Here is a 21,468-nt window from a genome sequence, read left to right as displayed (position 1 = left end):
CAGCCTCCCCAGGGCCCAGCATAGGGGACAGTCCCTGTCCTGTTCCTGCTGCCACCCCAGTGCTGATCCTAGCCAGGATGTCCTTGGCCTTCTTGCCCACCTGGGCAAGCTGCTGCCTCCTGTTGAACCCTCCCAGGCCCTTTCCCTCCAGCAGGTTCCCAGCCCCTCGGCCCCAGCCTGGAGCTGCCTGGGCTTGGGGAGGCCCAAGCGCAGGCCTCAGCCCTTGCCCTTGTTAAACCTCATCCCACAGCTCCAGCCTGGCCAGGGCCCTCAAGCAGGACTATACACCTGCCCAGCTTGGTGTCATAGATGATCACTGTAGGTCTATTCTATTCCATTCCTTGGGCAGAAAGATCTTCGCCTCAGTCCCAAATAAGATCAAGTCCATAAATACCCACAACCAGAAGGAAATCTGCAAAGTAACATGAGTTCTGCCACATTCCTACCCTAAACTTTCCAGAGCTGCAGAGGGTATTCTAGGACAGGATCTGTGCTCTTATGGTTGGGGTGTGTGAGTACATCTCCCCATGATTTCCTGTGCTGGCTCTGGCAGGGGATTAATGGTGCTTTACAGCAATAATCTCTTTACAGGGTTGCATGGGGAATGAAGGCCCATCCCTGGGATGAATCTTATTTGCAGTCACAACAGGACTCCTGTTACATCATTAATATAACTAAATCATCTCTACATGTGAAAAAATATTCTGGGCCTTAAGAGATGTGCCTGCCTATGGCAGGGCGGTGATGGAACTAGATGATCTTTAAAAGGTCCCTTGCAACTCAAATCACGGTATAATTCTGTGATTTTTAAACCCAAGGATATCTAATCAATCACAAGCTCAAAAAATCCCCCAGGTAGCATGCTCTAAATTTGGGAGAGCTGAAACTCATGACCTCAAATCCATCAAAGAATAGGAATTTTTCCCTGAAGCCATCTGCTGAGAGGCAGATCTTTCAGCCCTGAATCTCTCAGACAGTACTCAGTGCAACAGGTTACGTGACACGTTAAGCCGAGGGTGCCACAAGAATCTGCTGGTGTGCACAAAGGCTGCAGAGATGCCATGAGAGAACAAACGTTTATGTGAAGCTCTTTTCACCCCTGAATCCAGCATACAACCCTGGTGAAAAGAAGCAGCAGAAAATGGCAGTGCCTGGGTCCTGCTACACTGGCTGCGATCACACAGACCACAGCACGTGCAGAAGAGACATCGCTGTCTCGTGGAGGAAAGAGGAGGATTATTGGAGGGGACAGAGTAAGACAGGAGCAGCCATGAGTCACACACTGAACATGCAAAAGCTGACAGCTGTGCAGAAATACCTGAGGTTCTCTACAGCACTAGAGCAATATCATATGTATATAAATATAGATGTGTGCATGTATCTAATTATATATACATTCATATGTATCTCCAGTCTCAGCTGGCACACAATCTCACACTATTTAATGTGAACACACAATTTGAGGCACATAAAACATCTAAGTGCTGTAGAACACATTCATGAATGACACTGTGGAAGGACCTTTGGGTAACACATGGAAAATCTTCTTCAGTGTGAGGGTGAGGGAGCACTGGAATGGGCTGCTCAGATGGGCTGTGGAGTCTCCTTCTCTGGAGACATTCAAACCCAGCTGGGTGAATTCCTGTGTGACCTACTCTAAGTGGTCCTACTCTGGCAGGGAGGTTGCACTGGATGAGCTTTCCAGGTCTCTTCCAGCCCTTAAGACTCTGTGATTCTGTGATGTAGGCTGCTTGCTGCTCCTTTGCAGGCCCCTCTATGGCCTTCGCCAAGGATTTGCCAGTTCTCTTCCCACAAGGTTTCACCACTTCCCTTTAACAGCATTGCCTACATCAACTTGGAGTAGCACAGCCTGGGCATCTCTGAAGACATGTGGACTTGGATGCCAGCAGGATATACAGTCCAGATGCTGGAGGCATTTTACAATCCTACCTTGCTTTATTGTTCAAGATTCACATCTGCATTTCCCTTGGGAGAGCAGCTCATCCAAGACAGCACCATCCATGTCACTGCAGCCAGTGTTACACTTTCACCCTTCTCACAGAGTTTCGTGTATTTACAGGATAGCACGCATTATTTCTCATTGAGTTGCAAGCTGCCCTATGCCCTGGAGCTTGAGGCTTTCAGTTCTACTTGGCTTGAGTCAAACACACGAGGGGATTTTTACCATCCTATCCAATTCTCCTCGAGGCAGAGATCATGCCTGGAAAACGTCAACCTTTATGTTCACCTTTCAGATGGGACTGCAGGAGAAAGCACTTTTCTATGGTTACCACTTGATGAAGACCCAACAGCTGTAACATTAATTATAAGTAATAAGATTTATAATGTAGGAAAGAGGGAAGAAACAACTGCAGCAAAGCAGCAAGCTTCATACTTTGCACTGAAAGAAGCACCAAAACACTCATCTGCAAGTGAACCTCATTTCACTCATCCCCAGTAACATGCCACAACACAACCTGCCTCATCACATTAGAGATGTCCCAGCTAACATGGATGAGTTGGCAAGGAGTAAAACCAATTTTGTTGCCCTAATCTTCATAAACCTTCATAAACTCAGCCATAGAAGGATATCACTAAATACAGCCCTGTTGCCCTAGACTACTCCAGGGAGCTCAGATGCCAAAGAGGAAAAATGAGCAGGCAGAAAGCATAAACCCAAACCTTTCCCAAGGGAAGGGACAGGAACATACAGGGACAGGCACATGATTCTTTGCTGGACACCATCAGTCAGTGAGTTTAGAGTTTCTCCATGTAAAAAACTATCCAAACCACTCTTAAAGTCTGCTCTGCTCAAAGCTTGAGGTCCAAATCCACACCACTCTTTGTATGTTTAACGTCCCCTACAACACTGTTCTCAAATCACTGGTTTAACTCATATAAACAGTCCTGTAAAAAGACAGAGATTCAACAGGTAAACCCATTTGTGTTTCAAGCCTTGAGGCACTGTAAATCATGGTAAACACACCACACATCTTGAAATCTAATGAAAAATACCTTCACAGTAGTATCATGCTGACCCTGTTTTCCTTCTGTTCTAAATCTGAATTCCCTGCTGCACTGGCTGACAGGAGGGATGAAGGATGGTATGAATGCCTCAAAGGGCTTGTACCTGTGTGCTACTCAAGACTAGAAATGTAGGGCCTGGGTAAGACATTTTTCAGGGAGCTCCTCCTTTGGGGAATGAGTCCAAATGGAATCTGGCTGGATTTAAGGAAAAGAAGCTCTGTAATTCTTAGAAATCTAATTCATTATTAACAGAGCATTTTGGAACACTGATGACAATGTCAAAATCCAAATGCTTCGAGTTGTTAAGATCACCAAAATATTTAACCTGAGTTAAATTTCTCTTGATATACCTTTTAAGCTGCTCTTTGTTCCTGTCTCAAAGCAGTTACACTTGCAAACAAGTCTCTCTTGTATTATTGTCATCAGCAGCTCTTCTGCTTAGCCTGCACTCCAGATGAATTGATTAACAAACCTATTTTTAACCACCCACACATCAATCTGGAGAAAGCAGCAGCAACTGATAAAAGCTCAGGAGGCAAAGAGTGAAAAACAGTAAAGAAATAAACAATGTGAAAAAAGCTACATGCCAGGGACCTCCAGGAGGGGTTGGAGGCCCTTTACATTTTGTTCTTCATGGTAAAAATCCACAAAATTCTGAGGGCAACTGGTCTACACAATAGAATCATAGAATCACAGAATGGTGGAGGTTGGAAAGGACCTTTAGAGCTCATCCAGTCCAACTCCCCTGCACAAGCAGCTCCCACCTAGATCAGGGAGCACAGGAATGTGTCCAGGTGGGTCTCGAAGACCTCCAAGGAAGGAGCCTCCACACCCTCCCTGGGCAGCCTGGGCCAGGGCTCCCTCACCTCACACTGAAACAGTTTGGCCTTATGTTTAAATGGAACTGTTTCTGTTCCAGCTTCATCCCATCACCCCTTGTCCTGTCACCAGATACAACAGTAAGAAATGTTGCCCCAACCTCCTGACACCCACCATTTAGATATTGGTAACTATGAATGAGCTTCCCCCTCAGTCTCTTCTTCTCCAGATTGAACAGCCCCAGGGCCCACAGCCTTTCCTCAGCAGGAAGATGCTCCAGTGCCCTGAGCATCTTGGTGGCCCTGTGCTGGCCTCTCTCCAGCACTTCCCTGTCCCTCTGCAGCTGGGGAGCCCACAACTGGACACAGGACTCCAGATGAGGCCTCAGCAGATATGGCAGAGCAGAGGGGGAGCAGAACCTCCCTGGCCCTGCTGCCCACACTCTGCTGGATGCCCCCAGGCTGTCATTGGCTTCTTGTCCACGAGGGCACGTTGCTGGCTCATGGTCAGTTTATTATCCCCCAGCACTGCCAGGTCTCTCTCCTGGAGCTGCTCTCCAGCAGGTCACCCCCAGCCTGGCCTGCTGCAGGGGGTTGTTCCTCCCCAGCTGCAGGACTCTGCCCTTGCCCTTGGTGAAGCTCAGCAGGTTCCTCTGTGCCCAACTCTCCAGCTGGTTGAGATCTGGCTGAATGGCAGCACAGCCTCTGGGGAATCAGCCAGTGCTTCCAGTTTGGTACCAGCAGGGAACTTGCTGAGGGTCCCTCTGTGCCCTCACCCAGGTGGTTAATGATGTTGACCAAGACTGGCCCCAGAACCCTTCCCTGTGGAACTCCACTGGCCACAGGCCTCCAACTCCATTCTGTGCCACTGATCACCTCCCTCTGGACTCTGTCATTCAGCCAGCTCTGCATCCACCTCACCTCCACTCATCCCAGCCACACTGCCTGAGCTTTCTGATGAGGATATGATGGGAGACAGTATCCAAAGCCTTGCTGAAGTCAAGGTGGATAATATCTGCTGCTCTCATCTAGCCACTCAGATCTGATATCTACCTGTTGTCTACCCCACTGCAGTGGTGCAAAAGGATTTACACAGCTCCCTGGTTTCCCTTTAAGCTGCTCTTAACATCTTACCTATTACCCTGCCCAAGATGATGCATCCCCCTAACAAGAAGCAAGGAACACAGTGGAAGATCATCACAGGATCCTACATTAAGGCAAAATGTGGCCCCATTTCATGTCAGAGTAAATTGCAGCAATTTCATAGGAAGATTCAATACAGAATTCTCTTAATCCCTTTGGGAGACTGCTGCTAAATGACATAAAGTGCTGTTTGAACATCACAAGCACTCGGGTCAGCTTTATACTCTCCCAAGAAACATTTCATTTTGCAGCCTTGCAAAGATTTCTTGCATCTTGCTGCATTCAAATAGCAAAACTTTACAGTCCCACTTCTGTCTTTCCATCCAGATTAAAACACCACAATGCCCACTTGATATGCTTTAGTGGATAGTTAAGCACTTAATGCAATTAATTCAGAGTCTGAAGAGCCACAGTGTGATTCAACTTTGACAAATGAATGCTGTATCTAGCAATAGATATATGTAAGGAGAGCTCAACATATATAAAACCACCTTATGCTAAGCAAAACCACATGGAGAGAAGGGAAGTGTTTATCCCTAATGATGTAAAGACCAATTTCCCACCTTGATGAACTGTTTTCTGCCCTTTGCTAAATATTTTCCATTAACCTGAGACACACACACTAAAGTCTCTGTGCTTTTCAACCAGGAAACTTAGTGGTGATGCAATGGTGGTGAGATTTGGAGGTGATGTCTGCTGCAGCTCAGGACTGAGAGGTGGCAAAGCACAAGAGATCTTCCTCAAAACTGGGACTTTGATCAAGATGAGTAAGAAATGTATCAGAGTTGCCTATGATAAGAATATACCTTCATGTAGTTCATGAACTAATGGTTTAAATCACTTATTTGGGAGGAGAACCTTTCAAAGTTGTCACTCCCACAGCTCCTATCACAAAGGGAGGGTAATGAACAAATCACATGTCCATCTTCTGTGGGGAAACAGCCTCCCCTTGCTCCAGAAGACTTGCAGAAGATGGAGGAGGTAGAGAAAAACAAGACTTAGCAGAAAACCTCCCTATTTCTTTCCACTGCTGCCAAGTATGACTGGAGAAGAGTGTTTCCCCCCCAGTTTGTTACAGCTGTTCAGCTTCTAGCAAATGCCAGAGTAAGAAGGTGTTGAAAATGCTATTGTCAAAATAAAGGGAAGGAGGGAGAAGGAAACAAGGAGAGAAAGAGGCTCTTGGTTTCCTTTGATTGCAAACACTAGCAGAGGAAAGCCAAAAGTGCTTCCCCTACTCCACATAAACCTATTGCTACACAGCTTTTCCATCTGGGATACATTAATGTAGCCTTGAGATAATCCACCTTTCCAAAGCTTCCATGGGAAAGTGCAAGTTCCTGACAGAAGAACTGGAAAATAATGTCTCAGACTTAAAAATCAATTCCTAGAGAAAAAAAGGATAGAAAATCTGAGCAAAAAGGTTCAACATCTTCACATGTCAGGGACTGGGATGGTGCTGAAGCTTCTCTGACACCCAGGTGCACCATGAAGGCCACCTGGACCTCCTCTGGCTTTCACATGGACAACAAACTCCAGATGAAACCAAAGTGCAGCAACTTGCCTTCATGGCAAGAATTGCCTTCAATTCTCTAGCCTTCAAGTTGGCAGCTGCCAACTCAGCACCAGGCCACAGACACACACAGGCACATCTCATTAGTACACGCTTCTTGTGCAGATTCTGCTGCTCCACACCTCAAGCTTCGTTCAAGCCTTAGACCCAATTCATAGCTCTGCCACAGGTAAGATCCAGCTGGGATCAAGCATCCTTTTTACTCACTGTGATCCTCCAGCCCAAGGGGCTGCTGTTGGACAGGGTGAAGCTCTGATCCTGGGATGCTGTGAGCAGTGAACAAAGGGTGTGTGATGCTGCAATGACTTTCCCCAGGATTCATTAACCTACTTTGGAATGCAGCTTAAAATAGCTTATATATTAGCATTTTAAGATCATGCAAGGCAGAAGTGCTACAGAAATTGCTGTGGCATCCAGGAGCTGAACTAAGACCAGATTTCCTGATCAGCCAAGCAAAATATTAATCACTAGGAAAAGAAACCTCCCTAAAACCATAAACATTCCTTTCTCTGCTTTTCTTTTTAAAGCAGTACATAATCATAGAATCACAGAATGGTGGGGGTTGGAAGGGACCTTTAGAGCTCATCCAGTCCAACCCCCCTGCAGAAGCAGCTCCCACCTAGATCAGGGAGCACAGGAACGTGTGCAGGTGGGTCTTGAAGACCTCCAAGGAAGGAGCCTCCACAACCTCCCTGGGCAGCCTGGGCCAGGGCTCCCTCACTGAAACACTGAAACAGTTTGGCCTTATGTTTAAATGGAACTGTTTGTGTTCCAGCTTCATCCCATCACCCCTTGTCCTGTTGCTAGATACCATAGAAAAAAGTGCTGCCCCAACCTCCTGACACCCACCATTTAGATCTTGGTAACTATGAATGAGATCCCCCTTCAGCCTCCTCTTCTCCAGACTAAACAGCCCCAGGGCCCACAGCCTTTCCTCAGCAGGAAGATGCTCCAGTGCCCTGAGCATCTTGGTGGCCCTGTGCTGGCCTCTCTCCAGCACTTCCCTGACCCTCTGCAGCTGGGGAGCCCACAACTGGACACAGGACTCCAGATGAGGCCTCAGCACATATGGCAGAGCAGAGGGGGAGCAGAACCTCCCTGGCCCTGCTGCCCACACTCTGCTAGATGCCCCCAGGCTGCCACTGGCTTCTTGCCCACGAGGGCACGTTGCTGGCTCATGGTCAGTTTATTATCCCTCAGCACTGCCAGGTCTCTCTCTGCAGAGCTGCTCTCCAGCAGGTCACCCCCAGCCTGGCCTGCTGCAGGGGGTTGTTCCTCCCCAGCTGCAGGACTCTGCCCTTGTTCTTGCTGAACCTAAGCAGGTTCCTCTCTGCCCAACTCTCAAGCCAGTCATAAACCGTTGGCAAAGTAAAACTTTAGCTGGATAAATTCTCAACATATGGCAAGGACTACCATGAGAAGACTATTCTGCCTCATGTGCCACTGATATCACTTTTCTGCCATTGGGCTTTGACATTTCTTGAGCAGAAGCTCACCTGTGCATGTTATTTTTCTCCATGATCCTTTACATTTGCAACCTACAGATAACTCAAATGAAAAAGCTGCTGCAGCAGCTACAATAATTCACTCAGATTTGTGTTCATTTAATCTAGCTCCTGCCCAAGGCTAAGTTTAGGAGGTGCAGTCATTTCTGAGGCACTGAGAAGGTGTCGGTGACACTCGTGGGGCACAGATGGAAATCAGCCTTTTCTGGTTATTCTAATATAATCCAACGGCATTTGAACTGTGAACGTGATGCCACCATCCATTCTCCTTCCTCTGAAATCAAAGAACAGTGGCTATGGACTAAATGGCATGAAGAGAAGGAGAATGCTGCAAAAAATAGATGCCTCTAACATTACTTGAGGTAGTAGGAAGGGATGGCAGCCCCTGGTAACAGCCGTTGCACTAAGACCATCTTATCTTCCTCGTTGGACCAAAAAGCTTGTGTCTCTCAATTAACATCTCTACATTCATAAATGAGCACAGACAGCAACTGAAGGAAAGCATACAGAACAAAAGGAAAGCTTGGTAGAAAAAAACCATCTTGCTAGATCTAATGGAAGCAAAAATGTGTTGGGAAGAAAGATTGCAAGGAGCAAAAAGGTGAAGATGGGATGCAAAACTACAAGAGATAAAATTCTTCCTCTTTCACCGTTTAAACAAGTGCCAAAACTCTGCATCCATTAGTTTATGTACCAACCTGATTCATCCTCATTTCCACCAACTCTGTGTAGCTTTAACTATGAACAGTGGCATCCTGAAGGGCATCCAGCAGAGTGTGGGCAGCAGGGCCAGGGAGATTCTGCTCCCCCTCTGCTCTGCCATATGTGCTGAGGCCTCATCTGGAGTCCTGTGTCCAGTTGTGGGCTCCCCAGCTGCAGAGGGACAGGCTGGAGAGAGGCCAGCACAGGGCCATCAAGATGATCAATGCACTGGAGCATCTCTGTGAGGAGTAAAGGGTGTGGGACCTGAGGCTGTTTAGCCTGGAGAAGGCTGAGGGGGGACATAAAGTTTGGATGTGAAAACGATGAGCCAGTGTTTGTTCTGTGGTGGCCAGAGACAGGACAAGGTGTGATGGACAAAAGCTGGAACATAAACAGTGCCTCTGGCACAGGAGGAAAAAGTCCTTTGGTGCTGAGGTGAGGGACCCTGGCCCAGGCTGCCCAGGGAGGGTGTGGAGGCTCCTTCTCAGGAGGTTTCCAAACCCACCTGGACATGTTCCTGTGCCCCCTGAGCGAGGGGAACCTGCTGTAGCAGGGGGTTGGACTGGAGCAGCTCTGCAGAACCCTTCCAACCCCCACCATTCTGGGATTGTGTGAATGGAAGACAAAAAGAGTACAATTCACCATGGTCACTGCAGCATTAACTGGAACACCACAAACCCATCCCATCCCTTACCCATCACCCAGTGAATCCAGTGGCTGGTGATGAAAGAGGTTGGGAGATGAAAGAGTAAACACTGCTCACCTATGATGCCACTGTCCCTGCTCTCCAGCGTGGAGGTGGGGCTGGTGACAGCTCCATAGGTGCAGTCCTTGGTGGTGACACTGGTGCTGACAGGAGGGAGGGTGGAGCAGGGGCTGCTGGCGGGCGGCGAGGCCGTGCTGCTGGTCAGGGTGGAGCAGGGACTGATGCGCTGCGTCACGGCCGAGCTCTGCAAAACAAGCATGTGTCCCTCACCACAACCACTCCCTGTGAGGTAAAGGGACACCCCTAAAGCTCACAGTTGAAGATCTGGCTTTGGATGGTCAAGTTCAAAAGCTGCTTTAAAGCTCGAAAGGACAATGGCCAGCATGCCACTGCATGCCTGGGGAAAACAGAGACACTGGGCTTGTTTCCTAGTTCATGCCTTAGGGGTTCCAGCTTCTGTGTTCAACAGGAAACACACAAAATGGTATTTACCAAAAACCCAACTCAACTGGGAAAAAAAAAGGCACAAATAAGCAAAAATGACAATACGGTGATGTAAGTTCTGTATCCCTGTTAAGGTGGAGAACTCCAGTGTGGTAACCATGAAGCATGATCTCTCCAAAGCAACACAAGGCAGAATTTCTTCCCTCTTGAGCTGAGGGAGCACTGGAAGGGGCTGCCCAGATGGGTTGTGGAGTCTCCTTCTCTGGAGACATTCCAACCCAGCTGGATGAGTTCCTGTGTGCCCTACTCTAGGTGTCGCTGCTCTTGGCAGGAGGCTTACACTGGATGATCTCTCAAGATCCCTTCCAACCCTTAAGATTCTGCGATCTTGCCTTTACTTACAGCAAGAAACATCACCTACATCTAGGAAATCCTCCACAGACCTTTGAGCTGTTTCCCTCTGCTCAGAAATCTCTGTGGGGCTGTAGTTTTTATTTTGCTCTGTAAATATTTCCTCTATTGAACAACAGCAACAGTTGTTTTTACAAAGAGAAAGCTCAAAATCCCTTGTCTAGATACAAGACAGCACTTCCTTGCCCAAACATGCTTTCTCTACAGCAAAACCCTCTCAAAGTATAACAGGGAAAACGTTTGCTCTCCAAAGGCAGAACAAAAACCACAGCAGCACAAAAAGATGTGGTGGTTTACAAGTTAGTTTGGAAAGATACTGTGTGCAAGGAACCTGGAGGAGTTTATGATGCTGTGCACTGAGATGTTTATTAGGAGAACAAAACCATTCTTGAATTCAACTTGAGACAAGCTGCAATACAAGCCAGAGCCCTTGTTTTAACCACAGGCTACTGGATACACAAAGTTCTCTGGCACAAGGTCCTCTTCTCTGGAGGTATGTCCTAAAACATCTGCAGGCAACAAAAAGTGCTGTGTGGAGTCACTGCAGAGGATGACAAGCACAGGAGATGGCTGATGGACCCCAGTGCTGGGAAGTTGTTCTTGTTTACCCAACATAGCAACTTAATCACCCCTGCACTGGATTTCAACACAATCACCTCAAAATCACTTTAAGAACTAACCCCTGTGCCCCAGCCCAGACACCCTAAGGATGGTGTGGGGATGGGAGGAGCAGGACAGAGGTCCATTGGGCAGGAATAGATGAGGATGCTCCAAACAAGCATTAAAAAAACTAGGCTTTGGAGCATGTGGATCCTCCCCTTCAACTTCTCTTTGGCTTCTGCAAGTGGAGGTGACCTCACCTTCCCCCTTGCTCAGGGGACATTGCAGAACACAGCCATCTCTCTCCTGCACTGCTGCTGTTTTCCAGAGACAGACTCTGCAGACAGTCTTGTCTCCCTTGTAAAATGATACTAGCCCCAAGGAAGGAACAGCAGAAGTTAATTCCTTGTTTGGAATTGCCTGAAATGAGATTTCATTTAGTCTGTGTGATACTTCTTGATTCATATTCCCCTTTCCATGCCATTTCAACCCAAGGTGACCACAGAGAGCATCGTGCTTGACCTCCAATTCTTTTTCTTCATCACTATTTCATATTTGAAGCTGAAAAGAAACACCTGAGATGGACTTTTTAAAGTGGAACCTCTGAAAGATGTGTTTTACCACAGGATCTGTCTGAGGTAAAGATGTGTTTTGGACCAGGATCTGTCTGAGGTATCCCAATGGGGCTTGTAAAGATCCTCACCCTGAGTACAGCTGCTGTGTCCATTCGAGGTGAAGCACAGGAGTTATGCCAACAGTGGGATGGGGCATCACCTTTCACCACACAACACTTTTTTGCCTTCATGCCAGTCTTACTGCATTGACCTTAACTTAATTACGGAGCATCCAGGATGTGGATTAGCACATTGACAAACCAGTGCTGGAGGTGCTAACGTGACAGCTCCACGGGCACGGGGAGGGTTTTTGTATTGAGCAGAGAGAAAATTAGCTGTGTCAGTATTTCCATGATCATATCTCATCTCCCTCCAGTTTTTAATTAAGAACTACTGGTGTGTTGATATGCAATAAAAAGATTCCATTGCTTTTCCCCCCTTAAAATTGCTGGGGTTAATTATTCTTCTTAATATAACCTAACACAAGGCTCTTTTTGGATTGCTGCTAGGTATCAAGCAGATGCTTTCACTGAGCAGTGGGACTATCTCTCCTGAGTTAGCACAGCTGATTAGGCCCCATCAGTATACCTCAGCTATGAAATTAGCCTTTTCCAACACTCTGTTCCTTCAGCAATGAACAATGAACTGCAGCCAGTTGAAGGGAATATAACTGCTGAGGTTTGGACAAGGAAGACCAAGGGGAGAGGTCCAGCAAATGAGCACAGAAATGACTGAAGGACAGGAACAAATGACCTACAAGATACAGAGATACTCAAAGTCAATGATAGGACAAGGGGCAACAGGTATAAGCTGGAACATTTCCATTTTCCTGGGTGAAACACTGGTGAGATGGTCGAGTCCAAAGAGTCGTGGTCAATTGAGTTCAATCCAGTTGGTGTCACAAGTGGTGTCCCCCAGGGCTCAGTGCTGGGGCCACTCCTGGTTAACATCTTTGTCAATGATCTGGATGAGGGCATCCAGTGCACCCTTAGCAAGTTTGCAGCTGGCACCAAGCTGGGTGCAAGTGTGGATCTGCCTGAGGGTAGGGAAGCTTTACAGAGAGATCCAGACAGGCTGCATGGCTGGGCCAAGGTCATTGCCGTGAATTTCAATGAGGCCAAGGTTTGGGTCCTGCCCTTGGGCCACAACAACCCCCAGCAGAACTACTGGCTTGGGGGGAAGTGGCTGGAAAGCTGCCAGGCAGAGAGGGACCTGGCAGTATGGGTTGAACAGGAGCCAGCAGCGTGCCCAGGTGGCCAAGGACATCCTGGCCTGGCTCAAGAACAGTGTTGTCAGCAGGAGCAGGGAGCTGATCAATGCCCTGCACTCGCCTTTGCTGAGGTTGCACCTCGAATCCTGTGTCCAGTTCTGGGCCCCTCTCTACCAGAAGGACATGGAGGTGCTGGAGAGGATCCAGAGGCTGGGCTACCAAGCTAGGAAAGGATTTGGAGCACGTCTCAGATGAGGAAGGGCTGAGGGATCTGGGGCTGTTGAGCTTGGAGAAAAGAAGGCTCAGGGGAGACCTTCTCACTCTCTCCAACTACCTAAAAGGAAGCTGCAGCCAGGTGGGGTTGGTCTGATCACCCTGGTAACAAGCCATAGAACAAGAGGAAACAGCCTCAAGTTGCCCCAGGGGAGGTTCATGCTGGATGTGAGGAGGAATTGCTTTGCTGACAGGGCTGTCAGGTATTGGAACAGCTGCCCAGGAAGGTGCTGGAGTCCCCATCCCTGGAGGGGTTTCAGAGATGGGTGGATGCTGCACTGAGGGCAATGGGCTGGTGGGTGATAGGGCTGGGACAGAGGCTGCACTCCATGAGCTGAAAGGTCTCCTCCAGCTGAAATGATTCTATGATTCCATGATGACTATACCAAAGTCTTGATGGTGAGGTTTTAACACGTCCTTGTTTTGCCTATTAAACAATTCCCTGCTGAAACTTAGCACTAACAAAGTAACATCAGCTAACCTGAACCCACAGAGAAACGACACTTTAAAGCAAGTTAAAACTCAGTGCAAGAATGGTACACTCATCTTCCCTCCAGCTGATAACACTATTGTCTCATGAAATGCCAAATAAGTTCTTTTATGGGTGGTGTTCCCAACACAGCTCCTTAAGAACGAGCTACTTGTAGCTGGAATCACTCAACACGGGGTGTATCGCTTGGCATTGACTGACATGTTTGATTTCTGTATTGATACTGAAAGTTGTTCCTCTGTGCAAGGTTTTAAATATCATTTTCCACTGTCAGAACGTTATGTATTATTAGTAGTAGTAGTGTTGCTGTTTCATTTGTCAGCATTTTCACTCAGCTTTGTGAAATTCCACTGTTCTGGCATAGTCTCGTTGGCCTTTGTGCTTCTCTGGCAGCCAGTGCATGGAGAAGTGGGAGAAGTGCAAGAAGTGCGAGGAAAAAAAGAAGTTTTTGTGATCTCTCATGAAGGAAAGGGTGATTGAGAAAGAGACAGCACATGAAACATGCAATTTCATAGCAATCTGGATCAGAGAATGTATCCATTGATGTATTCAGAAGCAGGCAGTTGAATGAAAATGACATGTGCTGATATAGAGATTGGGGCAGTTTGAGTGAAAACACCCCTGTTCCTTATCTTCACTTCAGCTCAAGCATTGGTGAGATGGCAAGTAATTATCTCCTCTACTTGAGAAAGGAAAGCATGGTTGGAATAACAAGCAGCATCCAAGGCCCAGAGAACATTTTCTCTGCTCAGGCCATGTAAATGAACATATTAAAACTGTTCTCATCTTCCAATTCAAGTGCAAACTGGTTGTCCAAGTCTCAATCAGCTTTTAATTCATCAATGACAAATGGAAGAAGGAAGCTTTGCAACTCCCATAAATGTCTTGCTGCATGATCTTCAGTGGTGCTGTAAGCAGGGTGGCTGAAGAAATTCAGTTTGGGAAGGAGAGGTTTGCAGAAGATTTGCTGCAATTCACAAGCAGCTTGAGCTGGGACAGGATTTGTGCACAGTTCCTGTGCTGAGACAGACACTGGAAGATAACCAAGAAGAGGGCCACTAAAATGGTTGGGGCTTATGGTGTAGGAGGAGAGGCTGACGGACAAGTTTCACTCATTCTGGAGACAAGTAAACTACATCTATAGGTTGCTGCAGCCTTCCACTCTCTGCAGGGGGTTGTGGAGAAGACACAAGATGCTCCATTCACAGGTTGTAACATGGTAGAAGAAAAAAGTCATAGAGTCATAGAATCACAGGATGGGAGAGGTTGGAAGGGACCTTTAGAGCTCATCCAGTCCAACCCCCCTGCAGAAGCAGCTCCCACCTAGATCAGGTCACACAGGAACCTGTCCAGGTGGGTCTTGAAGCCCTCCAAGGAAGGAGCCTCCACACCTTCCTCCTTCAAGATGAGAGTCATTGAGCCCTGGAACAGGCTTCTCAGCCATCCTGTTGATTCTCCATCCTTGCAGAACTTCCAAACTTGCCTGGAAACAAGCCTTGAGCACATTGGTCCAACTTTGAAGCCAGCCCTGCTTTCAGCATGCTGTCAAATGAGATGACCTCCAGAGGTCATTTCCAACCTTGAGCATTCTGGCTGTTTCAGGCAAGCTCTGACAGCAGGAGATGCTCACAAAGAAAAGAAACAAAAAGATTGACTTGGTAATTGAGGAAGCAAGCCTTTATCCTCACCAGCATATGAAGAGCATTCAAAGGCCTTGTGAAACATTCATGCAAAAATTAGCACAGAAGCCCAAGATATCAATCTATTTTAGAGGAAGACTCTCTGCTGTTTCTCCTTTTATTTCTTCTCCAAAGACATCTTTTGCTTCAGAGAAAAGATGGGATTTTAATTATTGTCCAAAGGCAACAACAAAAGGAACCATTTATAGCAGAAAGCTCTGCTTACCTTTGAAGTATTGGGTTCAAATAGGTGCCTGTTCAAAAGTACATTTCCTAGCACAATGCAGATTAAAGCACATTGCAAATCAACCAAACCACTTGCACACAAGAAAAAAAAAAAAACCTGAATGAAAGTGTTAAAAGCTTAATGGATGTGTTAAAGGCATAAAAAACTTTACAAAACCACATTTCTTGGCTCTCAAGTCTACTTTAGCCCATGCAGGAGATCAAAATCCTTCAGCTTCAGCCTACAGTAGGACGTTGCCCTCCAATCCCTGCTCTGTGTCACAGTGGTGCAGCTTCCTTCCAAGTGGGACAGGATGGGAGAACTTCAGGTGTGTCAGCTGGGTCATGACAGGCATTCAGGGAGAAGGTACAGAAACCATGTTCTTGGCTGTAACTGTTCATTGAACCTTTTTTTAAGGAATGACAAAGTTTTAAGTCACCTCCTCTGAATAATGCCTACATGGAATATTTAAGTGACTTGTCATGCAGTGACATTGTTAAATGGAGAATCAGAACTGGACTTCTGAGTTTTATACTCTTCTGTTACATAGAATCACAGGATGGTGGGGGTTGGAAGGGACCTTTAGAGCTCATCCAGTCCAGTCCAGAGCTCATCCCCTGCACAAGCAGCTCCCATCTAGATCAGGTCACACAGGAATGTGTCCAGGTGGGTCTTGAAGACTTCTAAGGAGCCTCCACACCCTCCCAACATACTGAACTGTTCATGTCTCAATTAAAAAAAGGAAATTAACTGTCTCTTAGTTTCATTCTCATCTCACCACCACTGTTGGGAGTGGGAATATTGTCCAGGCTTGAGAAGGAAGAAGCAGCTCAGGCAGTTCTCTGTAGCATCTCAGCTTTTTGCTATCTTGTTTCTCAGCCAGACTGAGGGGCTGGAACAAACTCCATCACAATAAAGATTTGCTAATTTCCTTTCTGTATCTGTTTTCAAGCATGAAATCACCTTGCTTGGCAAACATGAGCAAAAAAAAAAAAAAAACCAAAAAAAACCACCCTGTGCCTATCTGTAAAATCAGGTTCTTATCTGTGCCTCCAGGAGAGCAACTTTATGTAATATCATTCAAGTACATCTGCAACTGTGAGATGCCATCCAAATGCAGATTATTTTGGTCACTCTAATCTGATTAGAAATGCTTCCCACTCCTCCAACATATGCAGCACCACAAAAAACAACAGAAGCTGTTTCACGAGGTAGCAGCTGATTCCCCCCCCCTTTTGCCTCATCATAGTTATTTCACCCCTTATGAGACACTCAGCTGCCACATAATTAGAAGATAACCACTCTCTCAAATGCTGCTTTGTGGAACACAACCCCATGCAGTTCCTCCTGGAGCAAGGGAAGGGTTGAAAGGGGGTCATACCTGGTTCTCGTCCTGCACCTCCATGCTGTACTGGGGTCCTGGCTGTACCTCCATGACTTTCTCTCCCAGGAGGAAGCCCAGGCGAGTCATGAGTGTATTTGCTGCCTCATCTACAGATGGAGGGGGTCCCAACTCCTGATCAGTATCACCTAAAAGGAAGAAAAGCAGATTGAGACTGGAATGGTTCAGCTTGGCTTCACTTTACACCATTAACTTTCCATGCTGCAACGCCAGTAGCTGAGGTTTCAGGTTATTCATGTTATTCAAGTCAGTTTTAACATCATGTGCCAGTGGTTTATTTTAGGTCAGGCATTGCTACAGCTAATAGGTGTTTCTTCTAATGTAAACCATTATTCCTCCTCTTATTGCCCATTATCCTCTCAGCAGAGAACCACAGAAGCTTAAGGGTTGGACCTCGAAAGCTCATCCAGTGCAACCCCCTCTATCAGAGCAGGACACACAGGAACTCATCCAGAACTGGACACAATATTCCAGATGCAGCCTCACAAGGGCAGAGTAGAGGGAGAGGAGAACCTCTCTACTGCCCATAACCCTTTAATACACCCCAGGATGCCATTGGCCTTCTTGACACCTTCCATGGAAGCAAACACAGTCATCTCACTTTTACCATGTAGAAGAACCAGGGCCACTGAGGGACAACATTTCCTGGATTGATGGAGAACAGAGACTCTTCCCTCTCCTCTCTTACCTAGGAACTACCTCAGTGACAAGCTACTCAGTGACACCAATGCTACATGAAAGCACTCCATGAGATGTAAAGCAGCCAATGTGCAAAACAATCAAGTGGATAAAGGCAAAGAAGAGGACAGAAATGCTTGTGCATCCCCCACTGTAGCTGCTGTTTCTGACACACTCAGGGTTACATAGAAAGCACCACACTCCAGACACCAAACCTCCCTGTGCAGTCACTGTATGGGCAGTGATATCAAGTCCAGTCCCCCTGGTAATTTCCCACCTAGTCTATAAAATAGGTCAAACCCTAACACAGTTGGAGGCCTGTGGCCAGTGAAGTTCCACAGGGATGGGTTCTGGGGCAAGTCTTGGTCAACATCTTCATCAACCACCTGGGTGAGGGGACAGAGGGACGCTCAGCAAGTTCCCTGCTGGCACCAAACTGGAAGGACTGGTTGATTCCCCAGAGGCTGTGCTGCCAGTCAGCCAGATCTCAACCAGCTGGAAAGTTGGGCACAGAGGAACCTGCTGAGCTTCAACAAGGGTAAGGGCAGAGCCCTGCAGCTGGGAAGGAATAACCCCCTGCACCAGTACAGGCTGGGGGTTCAACTGCTGAAGAGCAGCTCTGCAGAGAGAGACCTGGGAATCCTGATTGATAATAAATTAAACATGAGCCAGCAATGTGCCCTCGTGGCCAAGAAGGCCAATGGCATCCTGGGATGCATCAAGAAGAGTGTGGGCAGCAGGGCCAGGGAGGTTCTTCTCCCCCTCTACTCTGCCCTTGTGAGGCCTCATCTGGAGTCCTGTGTCCAGTTCTGGGCTCCTCAGCTCAAGAGGGACAGGGAAGTGCTGGAGAGAGGCCAGCACAGGGCCGCCAAGATGATCAAGGGTATAGAACATCTTTCATATGAGGAAAGGCTGCAGGAACTGGGACTGTTTAGTCTGGAGGAGATTGAGGGGTGATCTTATTAACATTTATAAATATCTAAAGGGTGAGTGTCAGGAGGTTGGGACATCCCTCTTTTCTATAGTAGCTAGCAACAGGACAAAGGGTAATGGGATGAAGCTGGAACACAAAAAGTTCCACTTAAATATAAGAAAAAACTATTTCACTGTTCAGGTGAGGGAGCAGTGGAATAGGCTGCCCAGAGGGGTTGTGGAGTCTCCTTCCTTGGAGGTCGTCAGGATCCACCTGGACATGTTCCTATGTGACCTGATCTAGGTGACCCTGCTTCTGCAGGGGGGTTGGACTAGATGATCTCTAAAGGTCCCTTCCAACCCCTACCATTCTGTGATTCTATGACTAGATAGGATGATAATAGAAGCTGCCTTTTAAGTTCTTGAATCCTTATTGTAGTGATTTAAGCAATGCTGATGTGGAGAGGATAGATTTGAGAGACAGATTTAGATGTATGGCTCAATTTTCCAAACTGCTGACCACCCACATTCAATCTGTGAGCATTTTACTATCTCTGGGAGTCAAAGCCACAACAGACATTTCTGTAAAATGAAAATTAGACAGCCTTTCATTTCCAAGACGAGGGTTTTTGTCTGTTAAAGAGTAGACTTTGTGAGTTTATCCCAGATATCTGTGCCTAGGATATGGCTCTGCTCTTAATTGTTACAACTTGGTTATGTGTTCCCTGTTCTATCTTCAGAACAATTAAATACTCAAACTGTGCTGACTTTACACCCCTTGGGCAAAGGGAAAAGGAGGAGCTGTCTCTGCATTCCCCACCCAGGGGAGGATTGAGGGCCCAGACCATGCTGCAGGGCACTGGGCAGTGCTTGTTTCCTTCAGCTCAGCCTTAAGAACCTCCCCCAAACCGCACCGAACAACCTGCTCCTTGGAGGCTGGGTTTAACCTTGCCCTGAAACCTTCTAACATCCCTAAAATATCTCTCCAAGGGGCACAAAGCTGTCTTTCATCTGTAGAAGAAAGAAAACAATGAGCTTATCCCAGATCACTGCATAACACAGGAGATAGAGTAATAATTGTTTGCTTTGAGAGCAGCCCTAATTCACTGGCGAGATGCTGCTCACAGCACAAGGTATCAACAGCAGAGCTCTGAGAGCATCACATCTAGTGCAGACCTGTCAATCATTTCATTAGAACATGGCTTTCCAAGTACAGATAACTTTGAACTTCTGCAAAGCACTGGATTATTCCCTCTTTTGGTTTTAGGTCTTTAGAGTGTCAAAAGGAGAGATGTAACAGCTCCAAGATGCCTGTGAATAGGTATTATGGAAAGAAGCTGTAACATGCCTTTCAAGGTTGAAGTAAGACCTAATAGTGTCTGTCTAAGTTCAGTGAAAGGGCATAACTGTGGGGTTTTTTCCCCCCTCTCTTGCCATGTGTGTTATCCAGTCCATGCTACATTTTACACCACACTTCAGCACATTTTGGTTCCCCCCTTTCACCCGGGTTAATTTGAGCACAAACAGTTGATAACAGAACTGGCTGGAGATATTTTGAGCTGTTCTGCCACTACTGCTGTAACAAACTACAGCAGCTCCAATACACTTACTCCAGTCCACTCAAAGAACCTCTAGTACAGCAGTAAACAGCACCAAAGGGCTCAGCTTATGTACATGCAAACCTGAGATCCCAGGGCAGCTCATGGGCTGAAGCTGCTGTAAATTGCTACCTCAGCTCACGTGCTTCTGCATAAACATTCAGGAACAGCAAAAGTTAAATCCAAAAGCTCTGTGTCAGGAATTTTAAACAAGAATGAAACAAAAGCTTAACTTCCAGGCTCGTGGCATGTGCTTTGAGTATTTCAAGGAGCTCTGGAGACTGTGTAACGTTGCCCTTCAGCTGCAGGGCTGGGTCAGCAAACCAGACCTATCCACCTACCCTTCGGTCTCCTCTTAGTTTCTCTGTCATCATCAGACCAGCTACATTGTGCTTTCATCTTCAGTTTTTTATGTCTTGTTTGCTTTTAAACAAGAGCTTTTCCATGAGAAGCCCCATTGCAGTGAAACGGCCATGGAAGGAATATCAGAGGCATCACGGTGTACCCCAGTCCTCCTGGCACAGACGGGATACCCTGAGATGGCACAGCCTCATCTCAGTCAGATCCAGCTTTAAGCAGAGATGAAATTACTTCTGATTCCATCATCTTTCCCTGATTCCCACATGAGGATGGTGAGGCACAGGCACAGGTTGTGGCAGCCTCATCCCTGGAAGTCCTGAAGGGCAGGTTGGATGGGGCTTGCAGCAATCTCATTTAGTGGAAGGCATTCCCTCCAACCCAAACCATTCTGCAACTCCATGACATGATAAATACCTTTCCTGAACCTACTTAAAAATCCTTTCCAAACCATTTAACAGAGTAACTTTCTTCCCCACTTGACATTTGTTGTGTTTCATTTCAAGGCAAGTGATCCAAAGCAGCATTTCAGATACCCAGAGTCAAAATCAAAAGAGATTTACTAGATGTTTACCACTAGTCCAAGGACTTTCATCACAGTTATAGCCTGCAGAGTACAAACACATTGCAGGGAATTCCTTCTTTCTAATAACATAAAGAAAAATCCACCAACAGCTCCAAGACAGATTAATCTCCAAAGTTGCAGCCTGTTTGGAAAGAGAGGTAATTTGTCCAAGCAGTAGAGGGCAAGTAAAATGTAAGCCACCAGCTTTACTTTGCACTGCAAAACCAAATGAACATGAGATGATGACATTTAGGTTCTTTTCTAGTGTAAACTATATGTCAATTAAAGGAATTTGCTAAAAAAATGAAAGGGAAAAGCATGATATTCAACAGACTACATGAGATCTGCAATTGAATTGTGGGCAGAGCCACCAAAAAGCTGTATTTAAAGGTATTTCTTTCATTGAATCCTTAAGTCTTCAGACCAGACAAGTAACTGCAGCATTATATGACAGAAAGAAATAAAAGCTCCTGGAGAGAAGTGAAACAGGTTGTCCTTTTACATTCAAATACTACACATGTTTAGGCTATCTGGCATT

General features: G+C 46.6%; 1 protein-coding gene across 6 annotated transcripts in view; it reads right to left on the bottom strand.

Moving 5' to 3' along the window:
* The window catches only part of LOC133628672 (protein TANC2-like), a 300,674-nt gene that overhangs the window by 113,847 nt on the left and 165,359 nt on the right, over positions 1-21,468 (bottom strand). For all 6 annotated transcript variants that reach the window (XM_062017099.1, XM_062017100.1, XM_062017102.1 and 3 more), the window contains 2 exons: positions 16,800-16,948; positions 9,529-9,715 (listed from right to left, as the gene is read on the bottom strand). In XM_062017099.1, the coding sequence (XP_061873083.1) occupies positions 9,529-9,715; positions 16,800-16,948 (336 nt within the window). The remainder of the gene's footprint in view (positions 1-9,528; positions 9,716-16,799; positions 16,949-21,468) is intronic.

Source organism: Colius striatus, chromosome W (genome assembly GCF_028858725.1).
Source record: "Colius striatus isolate bColStr4 chromosome W, bColStr4.1.hap1, whole genome shotgun sequence".
Lineage (NCBI taxonomy): Eukaryota > Metazoa > Chordata > Aves > Coliiformes > Coliidae > Colius > Colius striatus.
This window is presented reverse-complemented; position numbering and strand designations above follow the sequence as displayed.